General features: G+C 50.1%; 1 protein-coding gene across 4 annotated transcripts in view; it reads right to left on the minus strand.

Moving 5' to 3' along the window:
- MROH1 (maestro heat like repeat family member 1) overlaps nucleotides 1-27,051 on the minus strand; it is a 402,469-nt gene that overhangs the window by 83,774 nt on the left and 291,644 nt on the right. For all 4 annotated transcript variants that reach the window (XM_088448594.1, XM_088448595.1, XM_088448596.1 and 1 more), the window contains 2 exons: nucleotides 18,364-18,501; nucleotides 8,440-8,554 (listed from right to left, as the gene is read on the minus strand). In XM_088448594.1, coding sequence (XP_088304720.1) covers nucleotides 8,440-8,554; nucleotides 18,364-18,501 — 253 coding nt within the window. The remainder of the gene's footprint in view (nucleotides 1-8,439; nucleotides 8,555-18,363; nucleotides 18,502-27,051) is intronic.

The raw sequence follows: 27,051 nt of genomic DNA on the forward strand, positions 1-27,051 counted from the left end.
AGCCCTATAATAAAGCACAGTAATACACATACACACAGCAGGGCCGCAACTAGGGGGGGGCTGGAGGTGCACGTGCACCGGGTGAGCCGCTGTACCTGGTGCCAGTGACCTCCAGCCCGGGGCTGCAGAGAGGCTCCAAGCCGGACGTCCGCTGGTAATATTACCAGCGGGCGCCCGGCTCCTTCTCTGCAGCGACGCGGTGTAGCCGGAGCCGGAGGCTGGAGTTCTCTCCCGAACTCCAGCTTCCGGCTCTCCCCACGGGCACTATGGGGGAGACGTCATGACATCTCCCCCATAGTTCCAAGGAGCAGCCGGCGGACCGGACGCGACGCTGGATGCAGGAGCGGGGTTCAAGGTAAGTATTTTTTTTTTTAATAAGCTGCACTACAGGGGCATTATTATGGGGGCAGGGGCATTACCACAGGGGCATTACTATGGGGGCATAGGCAATAAGGGGCATTACTAATGGGGCATGAGCACTACAGGGGCATTACTATTGGGGCATGGGCACTACAGGGGCATTACCACAGGGGCATTACTGTGGGGGCATGAGCACTACAGGGGCATTACTGTAAGGGCACTACAGGGAAATTACTATGGGGGCATGGGCAATACAGGGGCATTACTATGAGAGCATGGGCAATACAGGGGCATTACTATGAAAGCATGGGCACTACAGGGGCATTAATATGGGAGCATGGGCACTAAAGGGGCATTTCTGTATGGTGGGCACTACAGGGGCATTACTATGGGGGTATTAACATATGGGCATTACTATGGGGGCATTACAATATGGGCACTACTGCAGGGGGAATTACATGGGGGGCGCCAAATTACTGTCTTGCCCCTGGTGACAAAAATCCAAGTTTCGGACCTGCACACAGCTAGGTCTATATAGCCCTATAATAAAGCACAGTAATACACATACACACAGCTAGGTCTATATAGCCCTATAATAAAGCACCGTAATACAAATACATACAGCTAGGTCTATATATCCCTATAATAAAGCACAGTAATACACATACACACAGCTAGGTCTATATAGCCCTATAATAAAGCACAGTAATACACATACATACAGCTAGGTCTATATAACCCTATAATAAAGCACAGTAATACACATACATACAGCTAGGTCTATATAGCCCTATAATAAAGCACAGTAATACACATACATACAGCTAGGTCTATATAGCCCTATAATAAAGCACAGTAATACAAATACATACAGCTAGGTCTATATAGCCCTATAATAAAGCACAGTAATACACATACACACAGCTAGGTCTATATAGCCCTATAATAAAGCACAGTAATACACATACACACAGCTAGGTCTATATAGCCCTATAATAAAGCACAGTAATACACATACATACAGCTAGGTCTATATAGCCCTATAATAAAGCACAGTAATACACATACATACAGCTAGGTCTATATAACCCTATAATAAACCACAGTAATACACATATACACAGCTAGGTCTACATAACACTATAATAAAGCACAGTAATACACATACATACAGCTAGGTCTATATAGCCCTATAATAAAGCACAGTAATACACATACACACAGCTAGGTCTATATAACCCTATAATAAAGCACAGTAATACACATACATACAGCTAGGTCTATATATCCCTATAATAAACCACAGTAATACACATATACACAGCTAGGTCTACATAACACTATAATAAAGCACAGTAATACAAATACATACAGCTAGGTCTATATAGCCCTATAATAAAGCACAGTAATACACATACATACAGCTAGGTCTACATAACACTATAATAAAGCACAGTAATACACATACATACAGCTAGGTCTACATAACACTATAATAAAGCACAGTAATACAAATACACACAGCTAGGTCTATATAGCCCTATAATAAAGCACAGTAATACACATACATACAGCTAGGTCTACATAACACTATAATAAAGCACAGTAATACAAATACATACAGCTAGGTCTATATAGCCCTATAATAAAGCACAGTAATACACATACATACAGCTAGGTCTATATAGCCCTATAATAAAGCACAGTAATACACATACATACAACTAGGTCTATATAGCCCTATAATAAAGCACAGTAATACACATACACACAGCTAGGTCTATATAGCCCTATAATAAAGCACAGTAATACAAATACACACAGCTAGGTCTATATAGCTCTATAATAAAGCACAGTAATACACATACACACAGCTAGGTCTATATAGCCCTATAATAAAGCACAGTAATACACATACACACAGCTAGGTCTATATATCCCTATAATAAAGCACAGTAATACACATACATACAGCTAGGTCTATATAGCCCTATAATAAAGCACAGTAATACAAATACACACAGCTAGGTCTATATATCCCTATAATAAAGCACAGTAATACACATACACACAGCTAGGTCTATATATCCCTATAATAAAGCACAGTAATACACATACATACAGCTAGGTCTATATAACCCTATAATAAAGCACAGTAATACAAATACACACAGCTAGGTCTATATAGCCCTATAATAAAGCACAGTAATACAAATACACACAGCTAGGTCTATATAGCTCTATAATAAAGCACAGTAATACAAATACACACAGCTAGGTCTATATAGCCCTATAATAAAGCACAGTAATACACATACACACAGCTAGGTCTATATAGCCCTATAATAAAGCACAGTAATACACATACATACAGCAAGGTCTATATAGCCCTATAATAAAGCACAGTAATACACATACACACAGCTAGGTCTACATAGCCCTATAATAAAGCACAGTAATACACATACACACAGCTAGGTCTACATAGCCCTATAATAAAGCACAGTAATACACATACACACAGCTAGGTCTATATAGCCCTATAATAAAGCACAGTAATACACATACACACAGCTAGGTCTATATAGCCCTATAATAAAGCACAGTAATACACATACACACAGCTAGGTCTATATAGCCCTATAATAAAGCACAGTAATACACATACATACAGCTAGGTCTACATAGCCCTATAATAAAGCACAGTAATACACATACACACAGGTAGGTCTATATAGCCCTATAATAAAGCACAGTAATACACACAGGTAGGTCTATATAGCCCTATAATAAAGCACAGTAATACACATACATACAGCTAGGTCTATATAGCCCTATAATAAAGCACAGTAATACACATACATACAGCTAGGTCTATATAGCCCTATAATAAAGCACAGTAATACACATACATACAGCTAGGTCTATATAGCCCTATAATAAAGCACAGTAATACACATACACACAGCTAGGTCTATATATGCATCTGGACACCAAGACGTATTATAGTTACAGTTACATAATGAACATTTTATATAGTGTAGACTATGAGGTTTGAGGGTATCACATCCATACTGGAGGAAGGGGTAGAAGTTACCGCTGTTTAATTTATAGCCTTAGAAGTAACTGGTCAGTGACTCTGCGTCTGCGACATGGACAGGGCTGTTCCTTCATTATTTCTTTATCAATTAAGCAGGAAAAGGGATTCGAAGGGGTCAATCCAATTAGCCATGAAAGGTGCGACTTGCCATGGCGTTAAAACGCCATCAAATTGCACCTCATCCCGTACCCCTCGCAGTCCACTCTCAGCACGAATTTGCTCAATTTTGGTGGGAGAGAGAGGAAGTAATCGGTTGGCAGGAGAGGCGGCATTTAATTGTTGAGCAAAGAGGACGGGTGGGAGTGTGAAGGGAGATGAGGTCAGAGATGTGAAAGGGAGAAGATTTGGTGATAGCTATGTAAGTGAGTGTAAGAACCTTGAATTGGGCTCGGAAAGGGAATGGGTGCCAGTGTAGGGCTTGTAGGAGAGGGGAGGCAGATGTAGAACGTTTGGAGAGGAAAATGAGCCGAGCACCAGCATTGAGGACAGACTGGAGAGGAGAGTGATGGGAGTCAGGGAGGTCAGATAGGAGAAGGTTGCAGTAATCCAATCTGGAGATTACCAGTGAGTGTATGAGGGTCTTAGTAGCATCCAAGGTGAGAAAGGGTAAAATCCTGGAAATATTTTTGAGATGGAAAAGGAAGAACTGCAAGAGGTGTTGGATATGTGGTTTAAAGGTTAGAGAGGGGTCCAGGATAACTCCAAGACAGCGCACCTCGGGACTAGAGGAGATAGTTGTGACATCAATTGATAAAGTTTTGGTGGGAAGACGATCAGCTCAATCTTAGACATATAAGGTTTAAGAAAGCGCTGGGACATTCAGGAAGAGACAGCTGAGAGACAGTTGGAGATACGAGTGAGGAGTGAGAGGGAGAGCTCAGGGTGGAAAGGTAGATATGAGTATCATCGGCATAGAGATGATAATGGAGATCAAAGGAGCCGATTAGTTCACCCACAGAGGACGTATAGAGGGAGAATAGGAGAGGTCCAAGAACGGAACCTTGGGGAACACCTACTGATAATGGAAGTGGGGGGGAAGAGGAGTCATGAGAAGAGACTGTCACCCCTATACAGGACATTACCTGTGTAGAGGTGACATTAAGGTTACATGGATATACTGGGTGTGAGGACATTACCAGTGTAGAGGTGACATTAAGGTTACATGGATATACTGGGTGTGAGGATATTACCTGTGTAGAGGTGACAGTAAGGTTACATGGATATACTGGGTGTGAGGACATTACCTGTGTAGAGGTGACAGTAAGGTTACATGGATATACAGGGTGTGAGGACATTACCTGTGTAGAGGTGACAGTAAGGTTACATGGATATACTGGGTGAGAGGACATTACCTGTGTAGAGGTGACAGTAAGGTTACATGGATATACTGGGTGTGAGGACATTACCTGTGTAGAGGTGACAGTAAGGTTACATGGATATACTGGGTGTGAGGACATTACCTGTGTAGAGGTGACAGTAAGGTTACATGGATATACTGGGTGTGAGGACATTACCTGTGTAGAGGTGACAATAAGGTTACATGGATATACTGGGTGTGAGGACATTACCTGTGTAGAGGTGACAATAAGGTTACATGGATATACTGGGTGTGAGGACACTACCAGTGTAGAGGTGACAATAAGGTTACATGGATATACTGGGTGTGAGGATATTACCTGTGTAGAGGTGACGGTAACGTTACATGGATATACTGGGTGTGAGGACATTACCTGTGTAGAGGTGACAGTAAGGTTACATGGATATACTGGGTGTGAGGACATTACCTGTGTAGAGGTGACAGTAAGGTTACATGGATATACTGGGTGTGAGGACATTACCTGTGTAGAGGTGACAGTAAGGTTACATGGATATACTGGGTGTGAGGACATTACCTGTGTAGGGGTGACAGTAAGGTTACATGGATATACTGGGTGAGAGGACATTACCTGTGTAGAGGTGACAGTAAGGTTACATGGATATACTGGGTGTGAGGACATTACCTGTGTAGAGGTGACAGTAAGGTTACATGGATATACTGGGTGTGAGGACATTACCCGTGTAGGGGTGACAGTAAGGTTACATGGATATACTGGGTGTGAGGACATTACCTGTGTAGAGGTGACAGTAAGGTTACATGGATATACTGGGTGTGAGGACATTACCTGTGTAGAGGTGACAGTAAGGTTACATGGATATACTGGGTGTGAGGACATTACCTGTGTAGAGGTGACAGTAAGGTTACATGGATATACTGGGTGTGAGGACATTACCTGTGTAGAGGTGACAGTAAGGTTACATGGATATACTGGGTGTGAGGACATTACCTGTGTAGAGGTGACAGTAAGGTTACATGGATATACTGGGTGTGAGGACATTACCTGTGTAGAGGTGACAGTAAGGTTACATGGATATACTGGGTGTGAGGACATTACCTGTGTAGAGGTGACAGTAAGGTTACATGGATATACTGGGTGTGAGGACATTACCTGTGTAGAGGTGACAGTAAGGTTACATGGATATACTGGGTGTGAGGATATTACCTGTGTAGAGGTGACAGTAAGGTTACATGGATATACTGGGTGTGAGGACATTACCTGTGTGACAGTAAGGTTACATGGATATACTGGGTGTGAGGACATTACCTGTGTAGAGGTGACAGTAAGGTTACATGGATATACTGGGTGTGAGGACATTACCTGTGTAGAGGTGACAGTAAGGTTACATGGATATACTGGGTGTGAGGACATTACCTTTGTAGGGGTGACAGTAAAGTTACATGGATATACTGGGTGTGAGGACATTACCTGTGTAGAGGTGACAGTAAGGTTACATGGATATACTGGGTGTGAGGACATTACCTTTGTAGGGGTGACAGTAAGGTTACATGGATATACTGGGTGTGAGGACATTACCTGTGTAGAGGTAACAGTAAGGTTACATGGATATACTGGGTGTGAGGACATTACCTGTGTGACAGTAAGGTTACATGGATATACTGGGTGTGAGGACATTACCAGTGTAGAGATGACAGTAAGGTTACATGGATATACTGGGTGTGAGGACATTACCTGTGTAGGGGTGACAGTAAGGTTACATGGATATTCTGGGTGTGAGGACATTACCTGTGTAGTGGTGACAGTAAGGTTACATGGATATACTGGGTGTGAGGACATTACCTGTGTAGGGGTGACAGTAAGGTTACATGGATATACCGGGTGTGAGGACATTACCTGTGTGACAGTAAGGTTACATGGATATACTGGGTGTGAGGACATTACCTGTGTAGGGGTGACAGTAAGGTTACATGGATATACTGGGTGTGAGGACATTACCTTTGTAGGGGTGACAGTAAAGTTACATGGATATACTGGGTGTGAGGACATTACCTGTGTAGAGGTGACAGTAAGGTTACATGGATATACTGGGTGTGAGGACATTACCTGTGTAGAGGTGACAGTAAGGTTACATGGATATACTGGGTGTGAGGACATTACCTGTGTAGAGGTGACAGTAAGGTTACTTGGATATACTGGGTGTGAGGACATTACCTGTGTAGAGGTGACAGTAAGGTTACATGGATATACTGGGTGTGAGGACATTACCTGTGTAGAGGTGACAGTAAGGTTACATGATATACTGGGTGTGAGGACATTACCTGTGTAGAGGTGACAGTAAGGTTACATGGATATACTGGGTGTGAGGACATTACCTGTGTAGAGGTGACAGTAAGGTTACATGGATATACTGGGTGTGAGGACATTACCTGTGTGACAGTAAGGTTACATGGATATACTGGGTGTGAGGACATTACCTTTGTAGGGGTGACAGTAAAGTTACATGGATATACTGGGTGTGAGGACATTACCTGTGTAGGGGTGACAGTAAAGTTACATGGATATACTGGGTGTGAGGACATTACCTGTGTAGAGGTGACAGTAAGGTTACATGGATATACCGGGTGTGAGGACATTACCTGTGTGACAGTAAGGTTACATGGATATACTGGGTGTGAGGACATTACCTGTGTAGGGGTGACAGTAAGGTTACATGGATATACTGGGTGTGAGGACATTACCTTTGTAGGGGTGACAGTAAAGTTACATGGATATACTGGGTGTGAGGACATTACCTGTGTAGGGGTGACAGTAAAGTTACATGGATATACTGGGTGTGAGGACATTACCTTTGTAGGGGTGACAGTAAAGTTACATGGATATACTGGGTGTGAGGACATTACCTGTGTAGGGGTGACAGTAAGGTTACATGGATATACTGGGTGTGAGGACATTACCTTTGTAGGGGTGACAGTAAAGTTACATGGATATACTGGGTGTGAGGACATTACCTGTGTAGAGGTGACAGTAAGGTTACATGGATATACTGGGTGTGAGGACATTACCTGTGTAGAGGTGACAGTAAGGTTACATGGATATACTGGGTGTGAGGACATTACCTGTGTAGGGGTGACAGTACGGTTACATGGATATACTGGGTGTGAGGACATTACCTGTGTAGAGGTGACAGTAAGGTTACATGGATATACTGGGTGTGAGGACATTACCTGTGTAGAGGTGACAGTAAGGTTACTTGGATATACTGGGTGTGAGGACATTACCTGTGTAGAGGTGACAGTAAGGTTACATGGATATACTGGGTGTGAGGACATTACCTGTGTAGAGGTGACAGTAAGGTTACATGGATATACTGGGTGTGAGGACATTACCTGTGTAGAGGTGACAGTAAGGTTACATGGATATACTGGGTGTGAGGACATTACCTGTGTAGGGGTGTGAGGACATTACCTGTGTAGGGGTGTGAGGACATTACCTGTGTAGGGGTGACGGTAACGTTACATGGATACACTGGGTGAGGGGTAATTTCCTGGCGGCTATGTAATATAAACCTTCCTTGTGATGGCACTATACTATACCAGACCAGTACTCGGACCTCCTATCCCCGCAGAGCCACATTCCGCTGACCTGAGCGAGGAAAGCCGTAGCCGTGATGCGCTGACCGTCGTACACACTGCTCTGAGCGGACTGGAGACACTTGATGATGAGTGGGAGCTTGGGACCAGCATACCGAACCATGGATCTGCAGGGGAAGAGAAGACTGGAGGGTAACCGCGTATGAACAGCTGGTCACAGGGTCTTATAGGAAACAGATAACCAGGTACGCGGAATAACGGGGACACACATGAGGGAAACTCAACCTCACAGGCTAATAGTGGACAGGTGAAATAACTGAGGTGTAAGAAATGATGGTTGTGCTGCAGAGAACCCTAATAATCTGTGACCAGACATACAGTATAACAGGAACAAGCAGTGAGGGTGGACGGGGGCGCAGAGCCTCTCCTGACATAATGATGAAATAATACAAAGATGATATTTATAATACAAATTCTGTGTCATAGTATCTGCTCTGCATTATTCTATCTCTGTATAGTGAGATTCTACAGTAAAAATCAGTCGGGAGGCAGTAAGAGCTCTGTCTATAGAAAAGTGGGGGGAGCTGGGAAAGCGGGGTGAGCTGTGGAAGCGGGGTAAGTGGGGGCCGAGGCCATGTCATGGGCTGTAAAAGCCGATAGAAAATATACGGGAAAGCGGAACTTATTCAAAAACCTCATTGACAGGGACGCACTTTCAGCCCACATGAACGCTCGCCTGTCAGTCCTACCCATGTGGGTGTACGCTGTCATCACTGAGTGGGTATGAGGCGGAAACACGACGGAGGTGCAGGCATTAGAAGTGCCGGGGCCCTGCGGATGCGTGGGCGTTAACGGAGGCGGACCCGGCGGAGGTAGTTGGCATGGCAGCAGTGGTGCTAATTAAAAAAGTGGCGCCTCAGAGTTATTTTTAAATTCAAGATGGCTGTGAGCCAATGACGGCTCGTGACGTCATCGCCCCACCCCCACGGCTGGCTTATATAAACCAGCGCGAGACAGAGGCTGGCAGCCCGCCAGCGGGGAAGGAGCATGCAAGAGCGGCATGCGGCCATGCAAAAGAGCTGAGAGGACGCTGCCCCCCAGGTGTAGTCACCGGAAGCCCTGGGGAGACGGCGGCCAAGAGCTCAAAGGACGCTGCCCCCCAGGTGTAGTCACCGGAAGCCCTGGGGAGACGGCGGCCAAGAGCTGAAAGGACGCTGCCCCCCAGGTGTAGTCACCGGAAGCCCTGGGGAGGCGGCGGCCAAGAGCTGAGAGGACGCTGCCCCCCAGGTGTAGTCACCGGAAGCCCTGGGGAGGCGGCGGCCAAGAGCTGAAAGGACGCTGCCCCCCAGGTGTAGTCACCGGAAGCCCTGGGGAGGCGGCGGCCAAAAGCTGAGGGGACGCTGCCCCCCAGGTGTAGTCACCGGAAGCCCTGGGGAGGCGGCGGCCAAGAGCTGAAAGGACGCTGCCCCCCAGGTGTAGTCACCGGAAGCCCTGGGGAGGCGGCGGCCAAGAGCTGAAGGGACGCTGCCCCCCAGGTGTAGTCACCGGAAGCCCTGGGGAGGCGGCGGCCAAGAGCTGAAGGGACGCTGCCCCCCAGGTGTAGTCACCGGAAGCCCTGGGGAGGCGGCGGCCAAGAGCTGAAAGGACGCTGCCCCCCAGGTGTAGTCACCGGAAGCCCTGGGGAGGCGGCGGCCAAGAGCTGAAAGGACGCAGCCCCCCAGGTGTAGTCACCGGAAGCCCTGGGGAGGCGGCGGCCAAGAGCTGAAAGGACGCTGCCCCCCAGGTGTAGTCACCGGAAGCCCTGGGGAGGCGGCGGCCAAGAGCTGAAAGGACGCTGCCCCCCAGGTGTAGTCACGGAACAGAGGGGGCTGGATGGAGACGTGTGAGCAGGAACATACAGAACAGAGGGGGCTGGATGGAGGCGTGTGAGCAGGAACATACAGAATAGAGGGGGCTGGATGGAGACGTGTGAGCAGGAACATACAGAAGAGAGGGGGCTGGATGGAGACGTGTGAGCAGGAACATACCAGAAGAGAGGGGGCTGGATGGAGGCGTGTGAACAGGAACATACAGTAGAGAGGGGGCTGGATGGAGGCGTGTGAACAGGAACATACAGAACAGAGGGGGCTGGATGGAGACGTGTGAGCAGGAACATACAGAACAGAGGGGGCTGGATGGAGACGTGTGAGCAGGAACATACAGAAGAGAGGGGGCTGGATGGAGACGTGTGAGCAGGAACATACAGAACAGAGTGGGTTGGATGGAGATGTGAGCAGGAACATACAGAAGAGAGGGGACTGGATGGAGGCGTGTGAGCAGGAACATACAGAAGAGAGGGGGCTGGATGGAGACGTGTGAGCAGGAACATACAGAAGAGAGGGGGCTGGATGGAGGCGTGTGAGCAGGAACATACAGAAGAGTGGGGACTGGATGGAGGCGTGTGAGCAGCAACATACAGAAGAGAGGGAGCTGGATGGAGGCGTGTGAACAGGAACATACAGAAGAGAGGGGACTGGATGGAGGCGTGTGAGCAGCAACATACAGAAGAGAGGGGCTGGATGGAGACGTGTGAACAGGAACATACAGAAGAGAGGGAGCTGGATGGAGACGTGTGAACAGGAACATACAGAAGAGAGGGAGCTGGATGGAGACGTGTGAACAGGAACATACAGAAGAGTGGGGGCTGGATGGAGACGTGTGAGCAGGAACATACAGAAGAGTGGGGGCTGGATGGAGACGTGTGAGCAGGAACATACAGAAGAGTGGGGATTGGATGGAGGCGTGTGAGCAGGAACATAAGAATTAGGTGGAGGAATCAGGCCTCAGGGTGGAGAGGAAGAGGGGTGTAAGGAGGCAGAAGAGTAAGACACTGTGGCACCAGTAAGAGGCATTTGGCTGAATATCATAGGGTGTGGTTGGAAGTTGCCCACTATCGGCCAGCATGTGCAGACCTCTTCCCCCCACAGTAACCGTTATTAGTTATACCAGAAGTGATCTGGCCACATTGCCCAGATGTCGTACAAATTGATCACCCAAAATCACCTTTTCTACTTCAGGGTCCATAGGGGGTCCACAGGGTTGACCTTGGGGTATAGCTGGATCTGGATCCACGGGCACCACGCAGTTAAAGCTTTGCTGCTCCCAGGACGCAGTTGGGTCCGTCCTCCTCTATACCCCGCCCCCGAGCCACAGGCACCTCAGTTTTAGTTGGTGTCCGGCCGGAGTCGGGTCACCCTGAGCAGTGGGGCTGCATAAGCAGCCCCTAAGCGTTATTTTTATTTTTAAAAAGAAGATTTTATTATTTTATTTTTTACTATCTTCAGAGCGGCAGCATCAGACTGTCCATCTGGACCGTCTATGCTGCCGCTCCAACAGCCCCGCTGGCGCTGCGACGCCAGTACTGATCTGGGGATCGCAGCGGGATCAGTACTAGCGTGGCTCCGGGATCTCCCACAGACTGCTGCCGGATTCTACGGGGCCAGGTAAGCCACATGCAGTGCTTCGCGCTGTGCGCGGGGAAAAGGCAGTCTTTAAGCCGCCGGTCTCTGGGGACAGACCGGCGGCGGGCTCCCCCCTCTGTGGCATACCCTGCGTGACCGCTGGCCCCCGGGGTGTAAGTACCGGCGGGGAACCGGCTTCCCTGGGGGTTTAGTACTAGCAGGGGAGGCAGCCTTCCCTGCTTTAGCGCTCCTCCCCTCAGCCCAGCGCGCCTTCTCTCATGTGTGCTGGCGTCGCTGGGCTGTTATCTCCTGGCCACTCCTCCTCAGTGCTCTCCGGCGGCCATCTTTTCAGGGCAGCAACACAGAGCTCCCAGGCGTTATCAAGTGGACCGGTCCCCCTGCGTACGTCTCCCCTGATCAGGACGGTGTTCGCAGCGCTATAGCCCTCCCAGACACTGAATCTGGGAGGTGATTGTAGCGGAAGGTGCAGTGAGTAGAACTTCTCTGCATGGTATGTGACTATTACTAGTGCTGCTGTCTGTGCTTATTTCTACTTACCATCAGCTTATACCTATCCCTTTACTTCTCCTACGGCCCGCAGGTGCGTGGGGGAGGGGTGTTCTTTCTGTGTACCTCACTTATATAGATCTACGTATTTGTGAGGTCCGTCACATACTGCGGTGTGCTCCTCAGTACCATATTGTGGGCTGTTTGTGTTGCATACTTGGGAGTGCGCAGGTGTTATACGCCTTACCTCTTTTCGGTGATACATTTTTATTGCAAAATTTTGTGTCATGTCTGATGAGGAGAATGAGCGCTCTGTGGCTCCTGTGCTGTTTTCCTGCCGACGCTGTTCGGCAGGGGTTGGCGGGGCGGATTTGTCTCAGGACGGTCTGTGCGGGCGGTGCCAGCTGGTACCTGGTCCCTCTAAAACCCCGGTGGCGCAGGATCCTCCGTGGGCGATGTTTACGCAAGTGCTGGCGTCGATCGCGGACCGGCCTGCGGTCCCTTCTAGGGCGTTGCCCCAGCCTACCATCCCCCGTTCCCCGGGTGTGACACGTCTGGTGCAGTCTCCTCCCGGGTCTCAGACTGTGGGTCCTTATGCGGGATTGCCTGTATACGTGCAGTCTCCCACGGTGCCGCAGCAGTCGATGGTACCTTTTCAGGCGTATCCTCACACGGTACCCCCTCCCTGGGTGGATGTGCTCTTCAGCTCTGTTCAGAGCCGGGCAGCTTCGTCATCGGCTTTTCAGTCTATGTTGCACAGTGATTTGCCCCCAAAGGCGTACAAGCGACCCGTTTCGGCTTCACTGGCGGCGCAGTTCACGGACTCAGACGCGTCTTCGGATGACGGGGAGATCCATGAAGACTCTGACTCGGATGCCGGGGCCCAGGAGGTGGAGGCTAAGTCCTCCATTAATGTGCCGGCATTTGTTAGGGCGGTGCGGGCCATCCTTCATATAGAGGAGGATGCGCCGGCTCCCAGGTCGAAGTACCCTAATTTTAAAAAGGCCAAAGTAACTTCGACGGTTTTTCCCCTGTCCGACAGTTAACGGATCATATGGCGGGGGCCTGGCAGTTGCCCAGCAAGAGATTTCAACCGCAGAAGGTTGGCTTCAAACTATCCGTTTCCTGTGGCTCATTGCAGGAAATGGGAAACTCCGCCTGCGGTGGATTCCCACGTCACCCGCTTAATTAAAAGCGCTACGCTGCCTTTGCCGTCGATCTCCTCCCTGAAAGATCCCACGGACAGGAAAGTGGAGACTTGTTTAAAATCTATCTACTCTCTCTCGGGGGCGGTGGCCCGTCCGTCCATGGCCATCTCTTGGGTGGCTAAGGCCATCGAGAGCTGGGCCAACGCTTTGGAGGATACCTTTCCGGAGGATGCTCCGGAGATCCAGAGAGCGTTGATAGGACAAACGAGGGATGCGGCTTCCTACATTGGGGAAGCATCGTTAGATGCAAGCCTGATGACCTCTCGGGTGTCAGCTGCAGCTGTGTCGGCGCGTAGGTCCTTGTGGCTGAGGTCTTGGAGAGCTGACGCGGACTCCAAAAAGGGCCTGGACGCTTTACCTTTTAATGGAGAGCTGCTGTTTGGTCCAGACTTGGACAAAATAGTGGATACTCTGGCTAAATCTAAATCAGCCTTCCTCCCTTCGGCTTCTGCACCTACCAAGGTACTGAGCTCTGCCTTTCGGTCCTTACGGGTTCAGGGTAAGGCCAAAGGTCAGTCCTTTCCGAGGCAGTCGGCGACCAAGGCCGCTTCTAAGCCCAAGAAGCAGGCCTGGAGTGCCAGGCGCCCTTCTTCCAAGCAGGACGATAAACCTTCTGCCTGATGGGACGGGCCTCCCTCTGGGGGACCCCAGAGCGGGAGGCCGACTTCTTCTATTTGCCAAGTGCTGGCACAATACCACCACGGATGCCTGGGTTCGAGAAGTGGTCTCCCAGGGGTACGCCCTGTCTTTTCGGCACAGACCGCCCCACCAGTTTTTCTGCACAAGTCCTTCTCAGGACAAGACCACGTCTTTACAGATTCAGGAAGCTATAGAGTCCTTGCTGAAAGCAGGGGTCATTGTTCCCGTTCCTCAATTACAACGAGGGACGGGGTACTATTCTTCTCTGATTTTGTGGTGTATTGGTGAAACCGGGCGCTCCTGTTGAGGGTAAGCGGGCCGTGAATGGTAATGGGTTTTCCCTAGTGAAAACCAAAGTCTGAATTATGTGTCTAAAGGTAGGTAATTACCATGTATTTAGGCGCTCCTCAACATAAATGCTGTGACGGAGTCGACCGTATAGATGACATAGGTCAGTGTAGACATAAAATAAAATGTATTAATGAATACAAGGTGATGCATGGAATATAAATGCATACAGTCAAGACGTGCTGTAGATTCAAAAGGGATGAGAATTCACAGAATCAGTTGATAAATACTGGGTGAGGCAGAAAAATGGTATCTGCCATGGACATTAGACATATGCAATAGGTGAATTATATATATTGGGGATGAATCAAGGCATGAAACATAAGACAAATGACAGGTCTGGTGAGTTCTGATTGCAGCAGGAAATGTGACTCCTGTTTTTAAAATAAGCACTATCGTGCAATGTACAAATAAATGGTAATAATTGTACACTTGGTAGTAGGCAAAAAAGTACAGGATATCATACCCGGTGGGTGATGGGGAGCCAGCGGGTGTTGAATTGCAGGGTGCCCGGGTTGCCCTGCAAGGCTCCTTACGCTTTACCCAAACGGAAATCAGATCCTGTGGAAAAAGTCCAGAGTCCTTGGAAGTGATTACAGGTGTAGCTTTCCGACGCGTTTCGAGATACTGGGTCTCTTCTTCAAGGCTACCTACTATTACCTACTATTCTTCTCTGTTTCTGGTGCAGAAACCCAATGGTTCTCATCGCCCTATCCTGAACTTGAAGTCTCTGAACAAATTCCTCAGGGTTCCCAGGTTCAGGATGGAAACGTTACGTTCCATCATTCTGGCGATGGAACCTGGGGATTACATGGTGTCCCTGGATATCCAGGACGCCTACCTCCATGTTCCGATAGCACCTTCGCACCAGCGGTATCTGAGGTTCGCTATCCTTCAGGATCATTTTCAGTTCCGGGTGCTACCCTTTGGCCTCTCCACGGCACCGAGGGTATTCACGAAGATTATGGCGGTCATGGCCGCGCATCTTCGAAACCAGAATGTGCGGCTGCTAACGTATCTGGACGACCACCTGTTGCTGGCGAGCTCCCCAGAGGTACTGCTTCAACATCTCCACCTGACGATCGCTTGCCTGCAAGCGTATGGGTGGCTGATAAACTGGAAAAAGTCCTCCCTGATTCCATCACAGCGGATGGTTCATCTGGGAGCCCTGCTGGATTCTCGTCAGCAAAGGATCTTCCTGCCCCCGGAGAAGGTCTCCTCCCTACAGCTGCGGGTACACAGTTGCCTGAGCAGTTGCCGCCTGTCGGTCCATTCGGCTATGAGAGTTCTGGGGTCCATGGTGTCAACATTCGACATGGTGGAAATTGCCCAGTTCCATTCCCGGCCCCTGCAGGGGCTGATTCTATCAGAATGAAACGGGTTACCTCACCGGATCCACTCTCAGATGCTGGTGGTGTCCCCGGAGGTTCGGCAGTGTTTGGCTTGGTGGCTTCAGACAGCTCATCTGGTCGAGGGGCGCCACTTTTGGATCCCGGACTGGGTCCTGCTTACGACGGATGCCAGTCTCCGGGGTTGGGGGGCAGTGACCGGCTCATTATCGCTTCAGGGTTGTTGGTCCGCGGAAGAAGCACTTCTCCCCATCAACATCCTGGAACTGCGGGCAGTATACAGGGCCCTGCAGTCGTCCGGCCCCGTTCTTCACGGAAGGGCGGTTCAGGTGCAGTCCGACAACGCCACCACGGTGGCGTATATCAACCACCAAGGAGGAACTCGCAGTCGGGCAGCGATGTCGGAGGTGTCTCGCATTCTTGCTTGGGCGGAGTGTCACATTCCAGCAATCTCGGCAGTCTTCATTCCCGGAGTCCTCAATTGGGAGGCGGACTTCCTCAGCCGTCACGACGTGCATCCCGGGGAATGGTCGCTTCACCCAGAGGTGTTTCAGCTACTCGTGGACAGGTGGGGGCTGCCGGAGCTGGACTTGATGGCCTCCCGTCACAATCACAAGTTGCCCGTTTACGGGTCAAGGACAAGAGACGCAGGCGCCTGTCTGGTGGACGCGCTGTCGGTGAAATGGACGTTTCACCTGGCGTATCTGTTTCCTCCGATATCCCTACTTCCTCTGGTTCTGCGGAAATTCAGCAGGACGGAGGCACGTCCTTGGTACTCCGATCTGAGGAGCCTCTCCATCGACGCTCCGTACCTTCTTCCTCAGCGTCAGGACCTATTGTCTCAAGGGCCCTGCCTTTACCCAGATCTGGGTCGGCTGTTTTTGACGGCGTGGCTCTTGAGACAGCCGTCTTAAGGTCTCGGGGTTTCTCTAGTTCGGTCATTGGTACCATGCTTAGGGCACGCAAGCCTGCTTCCGCACGGATTTACCATAGGGTGTGGCGCACTTACTTTCGGTGGTGTGAATCCAGAAGCTATGATCCTCAGGTGTTCCAAGTTTCCAGAATCTTGGAGTTCCTTCAATCAGGTTTGGACCTCGGCTTACGCCTTGCCTCTCTGAAGGATCATGTGTCTGCTTTGTCCGTGTGGTTTCAACGACGGATTGCTACACTGCCAGATGTTCACACCTTTTTCCAGGGTGTTCTCAGGATCCAGCCTCCCTTCGTGCCTCCGGTGGCTCCTTGGGACTTGGAGGTGGTGCTACGGGCCTTGCAGGGTCCTCCCTTTGAGCCTCTTGAGTCGGTTTAAGACCGTTTTTCTCCTAGCAATTGCTTCTGCCAGGAGGGTGTCAGAATTGGGGGCACTTTCCTGTCGCCCGCCTTTTCTGATTTTTCACCAGGACATAGCGGTGCTCTGCACTCGTCCTGAGTTTTTGCCCAAAGTGGTCTCAAAGTTCCATATTAATCAGGAACTTGTTGTGCCAGCTTTTCAGTCACCTGATCTTTCAGCTGGTGAGGCTTCCTTAGATGTAGTCCGGGCGTTTCGAATCTATGTGGACCGGACTGATTCGAATAGGAAGTCTGATTCATTGTTTGTCCTCTTCGGTTTTCACAAGAGGGGTTGGCCTGCCAACAAACAAACGTTAGCCCGTCGGCTTCGTTCCGTTATTTGTGAGGCTTATGCACAGGAGGGTTTACCTGTGCCAGCCTCTGTTAAGGCTCATTCCACTCGTTCTGTGGGTCCCTCTTGGGCTGCTAAACGTGGCGCCTCGGCTGTTCAGCTGTGTAAGGTGGCCACTTGGTCTTCAATTCAAACGTTTTTGAAGTTTTATGCGTTTGACACCTTCGCCTCTCAGGATGCATCCTTCGGGCGCCGGGTGCTCCTTTCAGCACAGGAGCATCCCCGCCCTTAGTTGAACTGCTTTAGGACATCCCCAAGGTCAACCCTGTGGACCCCCTATGGACCCTGAAGTAGAAAACAAGAGATATGGTAAGAACTTACCTTTGTTATCTCTGTTTCTACGAAGTCCATAGGGTCCACAGGGCGCCCGCCCTGACGCACCTGGCTTCATATGGGCTGTGTGGCTGGTCACCGGTTTTCCGTCTCCCATTTCTGTGAGTATGGTTTCTTGTGTGTTCCAGTCTTCCTTCTCTCTGTTTAGTCTCCTCCTCCGGCCTTGGCTGCTTAACAACTGAGGTGCCTGTGGCTCGGGGGCGAGGTATAGAGGAGGACGGACCCAAGTGCATCCTGGGAGCAGCAAAGCTTTAACTGCGTGGTGCCCGTGGATCCAGATCCAGCTATACCCCAAGGTCAACCCTGTGGACCCTATGGACTTCAAAGAAACAGAGATAACAAAGGTAAGTTCTTACCATATCTCTTGTTATTGTATTTAGAGACTGGTGTTAGGGACAGACAGACGTGTGATAAGGGATTTATCATGTGGTGGATAACACGGTTACAGGCAACTGCGACATGGATCCCTCTTACCCGCTCAGTGATGATACTCCGATGTAATGGGTCTCCTCCTTCTTCATGTTCTCCCAGCCTCCATCAGCTTCCACACTCAATGTCACCTCCTCACAGCCTCCCTGGATCAGCATAAACTGCAGAGCCTCTACTGCAGAGCTGGGGAGATAGAGGAGTCAGTGAGACAGAGCCACATGCAGAGCATAGAGGATGTATAGGGCGATCAACGCAGAGCCTCTACTGCAGGGCTGGGGAGGAGTCAGTGAGACAGAGCCACATGCAGAGCATAGAGGATGTACAGGACGATCAACGCAGCGCCTCTACTGCAGAGCTGGGGAGACAATGGAGTCAGTGAGACAGAGCCACATGCAGAGCATAGAGGATGTACAGGGCAATCAACGCAGAGTCTCTACTGCAGAGCTGGGGAGGAGTCAGTGAGACAGAGCCACATGCAGAGCATAGAGGATGTACAAGGGTGATCAACGCAGAGCCTCTACTGCAGAGCTGGGGAGGAGTCAGTGAGACAGAGCCACATGCAGAGCATAGAGGATGTACAGGGCGATCAATGCAGAGCCTCTACTGCAGAGCAAGGGAGGAGTCAGTGAGACAGAGCCACATGCAGAGCATAGAGGATGTACAGGGCGGTCAACGCAGAGCCTCTACTGCAGAGCAGGGGAGGAGTTAGTGAGACAGTGCCACATGCAGAGCAGAGAGGATGTACAGGGCGATCAACGCAGAGCCTCTACTGCAGAGCAGGGGAGACAGAGGAGTCGGTGAGACAGAGCCACATGCAGAGCATAGAGGATGTACAGGGCGATCAACGCAGAGCCTCTACTGCAGAGCTGGGGAGGAGTCAGTGAGACAGAGCCACATGCAGAGAATACACAGGGGGATCAACGCAGAGCCGCTAGTGCAGAGCATGTCTGTGTGTGCAGGACTATAGTATTCTCTGTTTCTTACCATCACCTGGCAGAGCTGATATATTATAGGCAGCGCAGAGCTCACTGGCAGAGCTGATATATTATAGGCAGCGCAGAGCTCACTGGCAGAGCTGATATATTATAGGCAGCGCAGAGCTCACTGGCAGAGCTGATATATTATAGGCAGCGCAGAGCTCACTGGCAGAGCTGATATATTATAGGCAGCGCAGAGCTCACTGGCAGAGCTGATTGGTAATACACAAACCTTGCGCTGATTACAGACTCTCTATGTTTAATTTAAGATGAATTCTGGTTTCTGTATCATCCATAATAGAAAGACGAGATAGGGCGGTCGCTGGGCGCAGATTACGACGCATGAAGATGGATCATTCCGTAGTTACCAGTCACACAAATCACTTTCAGATCATCTATAGAGTAAATCCTGATATTCTCTGTTCCCAGCAGCGTCCTGTGCAGACCCCACATTCACTTATCCTGATAGTCCTCCAAGGAGATATGAGAGGAAGAGGCATGACAGGAGGCCAGCCTGACGTGTGGGAAGTCTCTTATAACACACATGACAGGAGGCCAGCCTGACGTGTGGGAAGTCTCTTATAACACACATGACAGGAGGCCAGCCTGACGTGTGGGAAGTCTCCTATAACACACATGACAGGAGGCCAGCCTGACGTGTGGGAAGTCTCCTATAACACACGACAGGAGGCCAGCCTGACGTGTGGGAAGTCTCCTATAACACGCATGACAGGAGGCCGGCCTGACGTGTGGGAAGTCTCCGATAACACGCATGACAGGAGGCCAGCCTGACGTGTGGGAAGTCTCCTATAACACGCATGACAGGAGGCCAGCCTGACGTGTGGGAAGTCTATAACACGCATGACAAGAGGCCAGCCTGACGTGTGGGAAGTCTCCTATAACACACATGACAGGAGGCCAGCCTGACGTGTGGGAAGTCTCCTATAACACGCATGACAGGAGGCCAGCCTGACGTGTGGAAAGTCTCCTATAACACACATGGCAGGAGGCCAGCCTGACGTGTGGGAAGTCTCCTATAACACACATGACAGGCCAGCCTGACGTGTGGGAAGTCTCCTATAACACACATGACAGGAGGCCAGCCTGACGTGTGGGAAGTCTCCTATAACACACATGACAGGAGGCCAGCCTGACGTGTGGGAAGTCTCCTATAACACACATGACAGGAGGCCAGCCTGACGTGTGGGAAGTCTAATGTAACACACATGACAGGAGGCCAGCCTGACGTGTGGGAAGTCTAATGTAACACACATGACAGGAGGCCAGCCTGACGTGTGGGAAGTTTCCTATAACAGACATGACAGGAGGCCAGCCTGACGTGTGGGAAGTCTCCTATAACACATATGACAGAAGGCAAGCCTGACGTGTGGGAAGTCTCCTATAACACACATGACAGAAGGCCAGCCTGACGTGTGGAAAGTCTCCTATAACACACATGACAGGAGGCCAGCCTGACATGTGGGAAGTCTCCTATAACACACATGACAAAAGGCCAGCCTGACGTGTGGGAAGTCTCCTATAACACACATGACAAAAGGCCAGCCTGACGTGTGGGAAGTCTCCTATAACACACATGACAGAAGGCCAGCCTGACGTGTGGGAAGTCTCCTATAACACACATGACAGAAGGCCAGCCTGACGTGTGGGAAGTCTCCTATAACACACATGACAGAAGGCCAGCCTGATGTGTGGGAAGTCTCCTATAACACACATGACAGGAGGCCAGCCTGACGTGTGGAAATTTTCCTATAACACACATGACAGAAGGCCAGCCTGACGTGTGGGAAGTCTCCTATAACACACATGACAGAAGGCCAGCCTGACGTGTGGGTAGTCTCCTATAACACACATGGCAGAAGGCCAGCCTGACGTGTGGGAAGTCTCCTATAACACACATGACAGAAGGCCAGCCTGACGTGTGTAAAGTCTCCTATAACACATATGACAGGCCAGCCTGACGTGTGGAAAGTCTATAACACACATGACAGTAGGCCAGCCTGACGTATGGAAAGTCTCCTATAGCACGCATGACAGGAGGCCAGCCCGACTTGTGGAAAGTCTATAACACACATGACAGAAGGCCAGCCTGACGTGTGGAAAGTCTATAACACACATGACAGAAGGCCAGCCTGACGTGTGGAATGTCTCCTATAACACGCATGACAGAAGGCCAGCCTGACGTGTGGAAAGTCTCCTATAACACGCATGACAGAAGGCAAGCCTGACGTGTGGAAAGTCTCCTATAACACGCATGACAGAAGGCCAGCCTGACGTGTGGAAAGTCTCCTATAACACGCATGACAGAAGGCAAGCCTGACGTGTGGAAAGTCTCCTATAACACGCATGACAGGATGCCAGCCTGACGTGTGGAAAGTCTCCTATAACACGCATGACAGAAGGCCAGCATGACGTGTGGAAAGTCTCCTATAGCACGCATGACAGGAGGCCAGTCTGACATGTGGAAAGTCTCCTATAGCACGCATGACAGAAGGCCAGTCTGACGTATGGAAAGTCTCCTATAACACGCATGACAGAAGGCCAGCCTGACGTGTGGATAATCTCCCTGAACATGTATGCCATTTATTTCTTATAATCTTTGCATAACGCACAATGTAAACTCCAGGCCCCAGGCTACACGTGTCACACAGGACATTTATTAGCCATCGGCTATAGGAAGTTCCTCAGATGCAGAGAAGAAGCTCAGTGTGAGCCAGACACCAGCCCATCAGCCAGAGACCACCATGAGGTCAGCGAGACCAGGCAGAAATATTACACCACGAGCACCGGCCAACCAGGCCCCGAGCTGGCGAATACCCGCGGAGGACAGGGAAAAGCGCAAATCATCTGCTCTGCAGGGAAAGCCTCTGCATCCACTGCGTCTGGGTTATGGGGGAAGATCTGGGATTTGCCTGCAGAGGACAAGGGAACAGGTCTCAGTAGTGAGGTACAGGGGGGAGGGCAGCGCTGCAATGGGAGCTCCTTCTGCAAGATTCCTGTAATGGGATAAAGGAGCAGAGACCGTGCATTTATTACTACAGAGGGACAGATGGCCATTTCCTCATCGCAAAAACACATCAATAACCCACCAGAACGGAGCCAAGATGTTCATAATTTCTTTTACACCTTAATTGGACCAGTTTTGTGTCCCAGTTCTATACGTCCTCAAATGACTTTCCTGCACTTCTGCCTACCAGCTCTCCTAATAACCATCCTGGCGTCCCATCCCCTCCAGACCCCATACCTCCCTCAGACACTCTCCCCCATCTATCTCCAGCCTCCTCACTCCCCCCACCCTCATCCCTCTGCTAATAACCATCCTGGCATCCCATCCCCTACAGACCCCATACCTCCCTCAGACACTCTCCCCCATCTATCTCCAGCCTCCTCTCACTCCCCCCACCCTCATCCCTCTGCTAATAACCATCCTGGCGTCCCATAACCTACAGACCCCATACCTCCCTCAGACACTCTCCCCCATCTATCTCCAGCCTCCTCTCACTCCCCCCACCCTCATTCCTCTGCCAATAACCATCCTGGCGTCCCATCCCCTACAGACCCCATACCTCCCTCAGACACTCTCCCCCATCTATCTCCAGCCTCCTCTCACTCCCCCCACCCTCATTCCTCTGCCAATAACCATCCTGGCGTCCCATCCCCTACAGAACCCCATGTAACCTCCTACCCCTTACCTATAACTCCCTCAGACACTCTCCCCATCTATCTCCAGCCTCCTCTCACTCCCCCCACCCTGATCCCTCTGCTAATAACAATACTGACTTCCCATCCCCTACAGAACCCCATGTAACCTCCTACCTATAACTTCATCAGACACTCTCCCCATCTATCTCCTGCCTCCTCTCACTCCCCCCACCCTCATCCCTCTGCCAATCACCATCCTGGCGTCCATCCCTTACAGAACCCATAACACTCTCAGACACTCACCCCATCCATCTCCAGCCTCTTCTCACTCCCCCCAACCTCATCCCTCTGCTAATAACAATACTGACTTCCCATCTCCTACAGAACCCAATGTAACCCCTTACCTCCCTCAGACACTCCCCCCCCATCCATATCTAGCTCTGCTACTAACCATCCTGGCATCCCCTCCCCTACAGAACCTCATTTAACCTCCTACCCCATACCCATAACACTCTCGGGCACTCTCCCCCATCTATCTTCACATCCTCTCACTCCTCCCACCCTCATCCCTCTGCCAATAACCATACTGACTTCTATTCCCTGCAGAACCCAATGTAACCTCCTTCCCCTTACCTATACCTCCATCAGACACTCTCCCCCCTCCATTTACGACCACCTATAACTCCCCCTCCCCTCTACCAATAACCATACTGGCTTCCCATTCCTTACACAACCCAATGTAACCACCTGCCACATCCATCTATATCCCTCAGCCTCCTCTTCATCTTCCCACACTCATCACTTTGCCAGTAACAATACTGGCTTCCCATTCCCTACAGATACCAAAGAATCCTCTAAAGCTGTAACTATAACTCCCTCAGGTACCTACCCAATCTGCCTCTGGCTTACTCTCAGCCCTTCCACCCTCACACCTCTGCCAATAACCGTACTAGATTCTATTGAGTACATAACCCAATGTACCCTCCTACCACGTACATATATATCCTTCAGCCACTCTCCCCCATCCATCTCCGGCCGACTCGCACTCCTCCCACCCTCACCCCTCTATCAATAACCATACTGGCTTCCCAATCCTTACAAAGCAAAATGTACCCTCCTACCACGTACATATATATCCTTCAGCCACTCTCCCCCATCCATGTCCGGCTGACTCGCACTCCTCCCACCCTCACCCCTCTACCAATAACCATACTGGCTTCCCAATCCTTACAAAGCAAAACGTAACCTCCTACCACGTACATATAAATCCCTCAGCCACCCCCTGTATGTATATGTACACATCCCATCACTGTGTTTCACCCCCTGTATGTATATGTAGACATCGTCACCCCCTGTATGTATATGTACACATCCCATCACTGTGCGTCACCCCCTGTATGTATATGTACACGTCCCGTCACTGTGCGTCACCCCCTGTATGTATATGTACACATCCCGTCACTGTGCGTCACCCCATGTATGTATATGTACATGTCCCCTCACTGTGCGTCACCCCCTGTATGTGTATGTACACGTCCCGTCACTGTGCGTCACCCCCTGTATGTATATGTACACATCCCATCACTGTGCGTCACCCCCTGTATGTATATGTACACATCCCATCACTGTGCGTCACCCCCTGTATGTATATGTACACATCCCGTCACTGTGCGTCACCCCCTGTATGTATATGTACACGTCCCGTCACTGTGCGTCACCCCCTGTATGTATATGTACACGTCCCCTCACTGTGCGTCACCCCCTGTATGTGTATGTACACGTCCCGTCACTGTGCGTCACCCCCTGTATGTATATGTACACGTCCCCTCACTGTGCGTCACCCCCTGTATGTGTATGTACACGTCCCGTCACTGTGCGTCACCCCCTGTATGTATATGTACAAATCCAGTCACTGTGCGTCACCCCCTGTATGTATATGTACACGTCCCGTCACTGTGCGTCACCCCCTGTATGTATATGTACACGTCCCCTCACTGTGCGTCACCCCCTGTATGTGTATGTACACGTCCCGTCACTGTGCGTCACCCCCTGTATGTATATGTACAAATCCAGTCACTGTGCGTCACCCCCTGTATGTATATGTACACGTCCCGTCACTGTGCGTCACCCCCTGTATGTATATGTACACATCCCGTCACTGTGCGTCACCCCCTGTATGTATATGTACACGTCCCGTCACTGTGCGTCACCCCCTGTATGTATATGTACACGTCCAGTCACTGTGCGTCAGCCCCTGTATGTATATGTACACGTCCCGTCACTGTGCGTCACCCCCTGTATGTATATGTACAAATCCAGTCACTGTGCGTCACCCCCTGTATGTATATGTACACGTCCCGTCACTGTGCGTCACCCCCTGTATGTATATGTACACGTCCCGTCACTGTGCGTCACCCCCTGTATGTATATGTACACATCCCGTCACCCCCTGTATGTATATGTACACGTCCCGTCACTGTGCGTCACCCCCTGTATGTATATGTACACATCCCGTCACTGTATGTATATGTACACATCCCGTCACTGTGCGTCACCCCTGTATGTATATGTACACATCCCGTCACCCCCTGTATGTATATGTACACGTCCCGTCACTGTGCGTCACCCCCTGTATGTATATGTACACATCCCGTCACTGTGCGTCACCCCCTGTATGTATATGTACACATCCCGTCACTGTATGTATATGTACACATCCCGTCACTGTGCGTCACCCCCTGTATGTATATGTACACATCGTCACCCCCTGTATGTATATGTACACATCCCGTCACTGTGCGTCATCCCCTGTATGTATATGTACACATCCCGTCACTGTGTGTCACCCCCTGTATGTATATGTACACGTCCCGTCACTGAGTCACCCCCTGTATGTATATGTACACATCCCATCACTGTGAGTCACCCCTGTATGTATATGTACACGTCCCGTCACTGTGCATCACCCCCTGTATGTATATGTACACGTCCCGTCACTGTGCATCACCCCCTGTATGTATATGTACACGTCCCGTCACTGTGCATCACCCCCTGTATGTATATGTACACATCCCGTCACCCCCTGTATGTATATGTACACGTCCCGTCACTGTGCGTCACCCCCTGTATGTATATGTACACATCCCGTCACTGTGCGTCACCCCCTGTATGTATATGTACACATCCCGTCACTGTGCGTCACCCCCTGTATGTATATGTACACATCCAGTCACTGTGAGTCACCCCTGTATGTATATGTACACATCCCGTCACTGTATGTATATGTACACATCCCGTCACTGTGCGTCACCCCCTGTATGTATATGTACACATCGTCACCCCCTGTATGTATATGTACACATCCCGTCACTGTGCGTCACCCCCTGTATGTATATGTACACATCCCGTCACTGTGTGTCACCCCTGTATGTATATGTACACATCCCGTCACTGTGCGTCACCCCCTGTATGTATAGGTACACATCCCGTCACTGTGAGTCACCCCTGTATGTATATGTACACATCCCGTCACTGTGCGTCACCCCCTGTATGTATATGTACACATCGTCACCCCCTGTATGTATATGTACACATCCCGTCACTGTGCGTCACCCCCTGTATGTATATGTACACATCCCGTCACTGTGTGTCACCCCCTGTATGTATATGTACACATCCCGTCACCCCCTGTATGTATATGTACACGTCCCGTCACTGAGTCACCCCCTGTATGTATATGTACACATCCCATCACTGTGAGTCACCCCTGTATGTATATGTACACGTCCCCTCATTGTGCGTCACCCCCTGTATGTATATGTACACATCCCGTCACTGTGAGTCACCCCCTGTATGTATATGTACACATCCCGTCACCCCCTGTATGTATATGTACACGTCCCGTCACTGTGCATCACCCCCTGTATGTATATGTACACGTCCCGTCACTGTGCATCACCCCCTGTATGTATATGTACACGTCCCCTCACTGTGAGTCACCCCTGTATGTATATGTACACGTCCCGTCACCCCCTGTATGTATATGTACACGTCCCGTCACCCCCTGTATGTATATGTACACGTCCCGTCACTGAGT

Source organism: Taudactylus pleione, unplaced genomic scaffold (genome assembly GCF_031769625.1).
Source record: "Taudactylus pleione unplaced genomic scaffold, aTauple2 ptg000460l, whole genome shotgun sequence".
NCBI classification, from domain to species: Eukaryota; Metazoa; Chordata; class Amphibia; order Anura; family Myobatrachidae; genus Taudactylus; species Taudactylus pleione.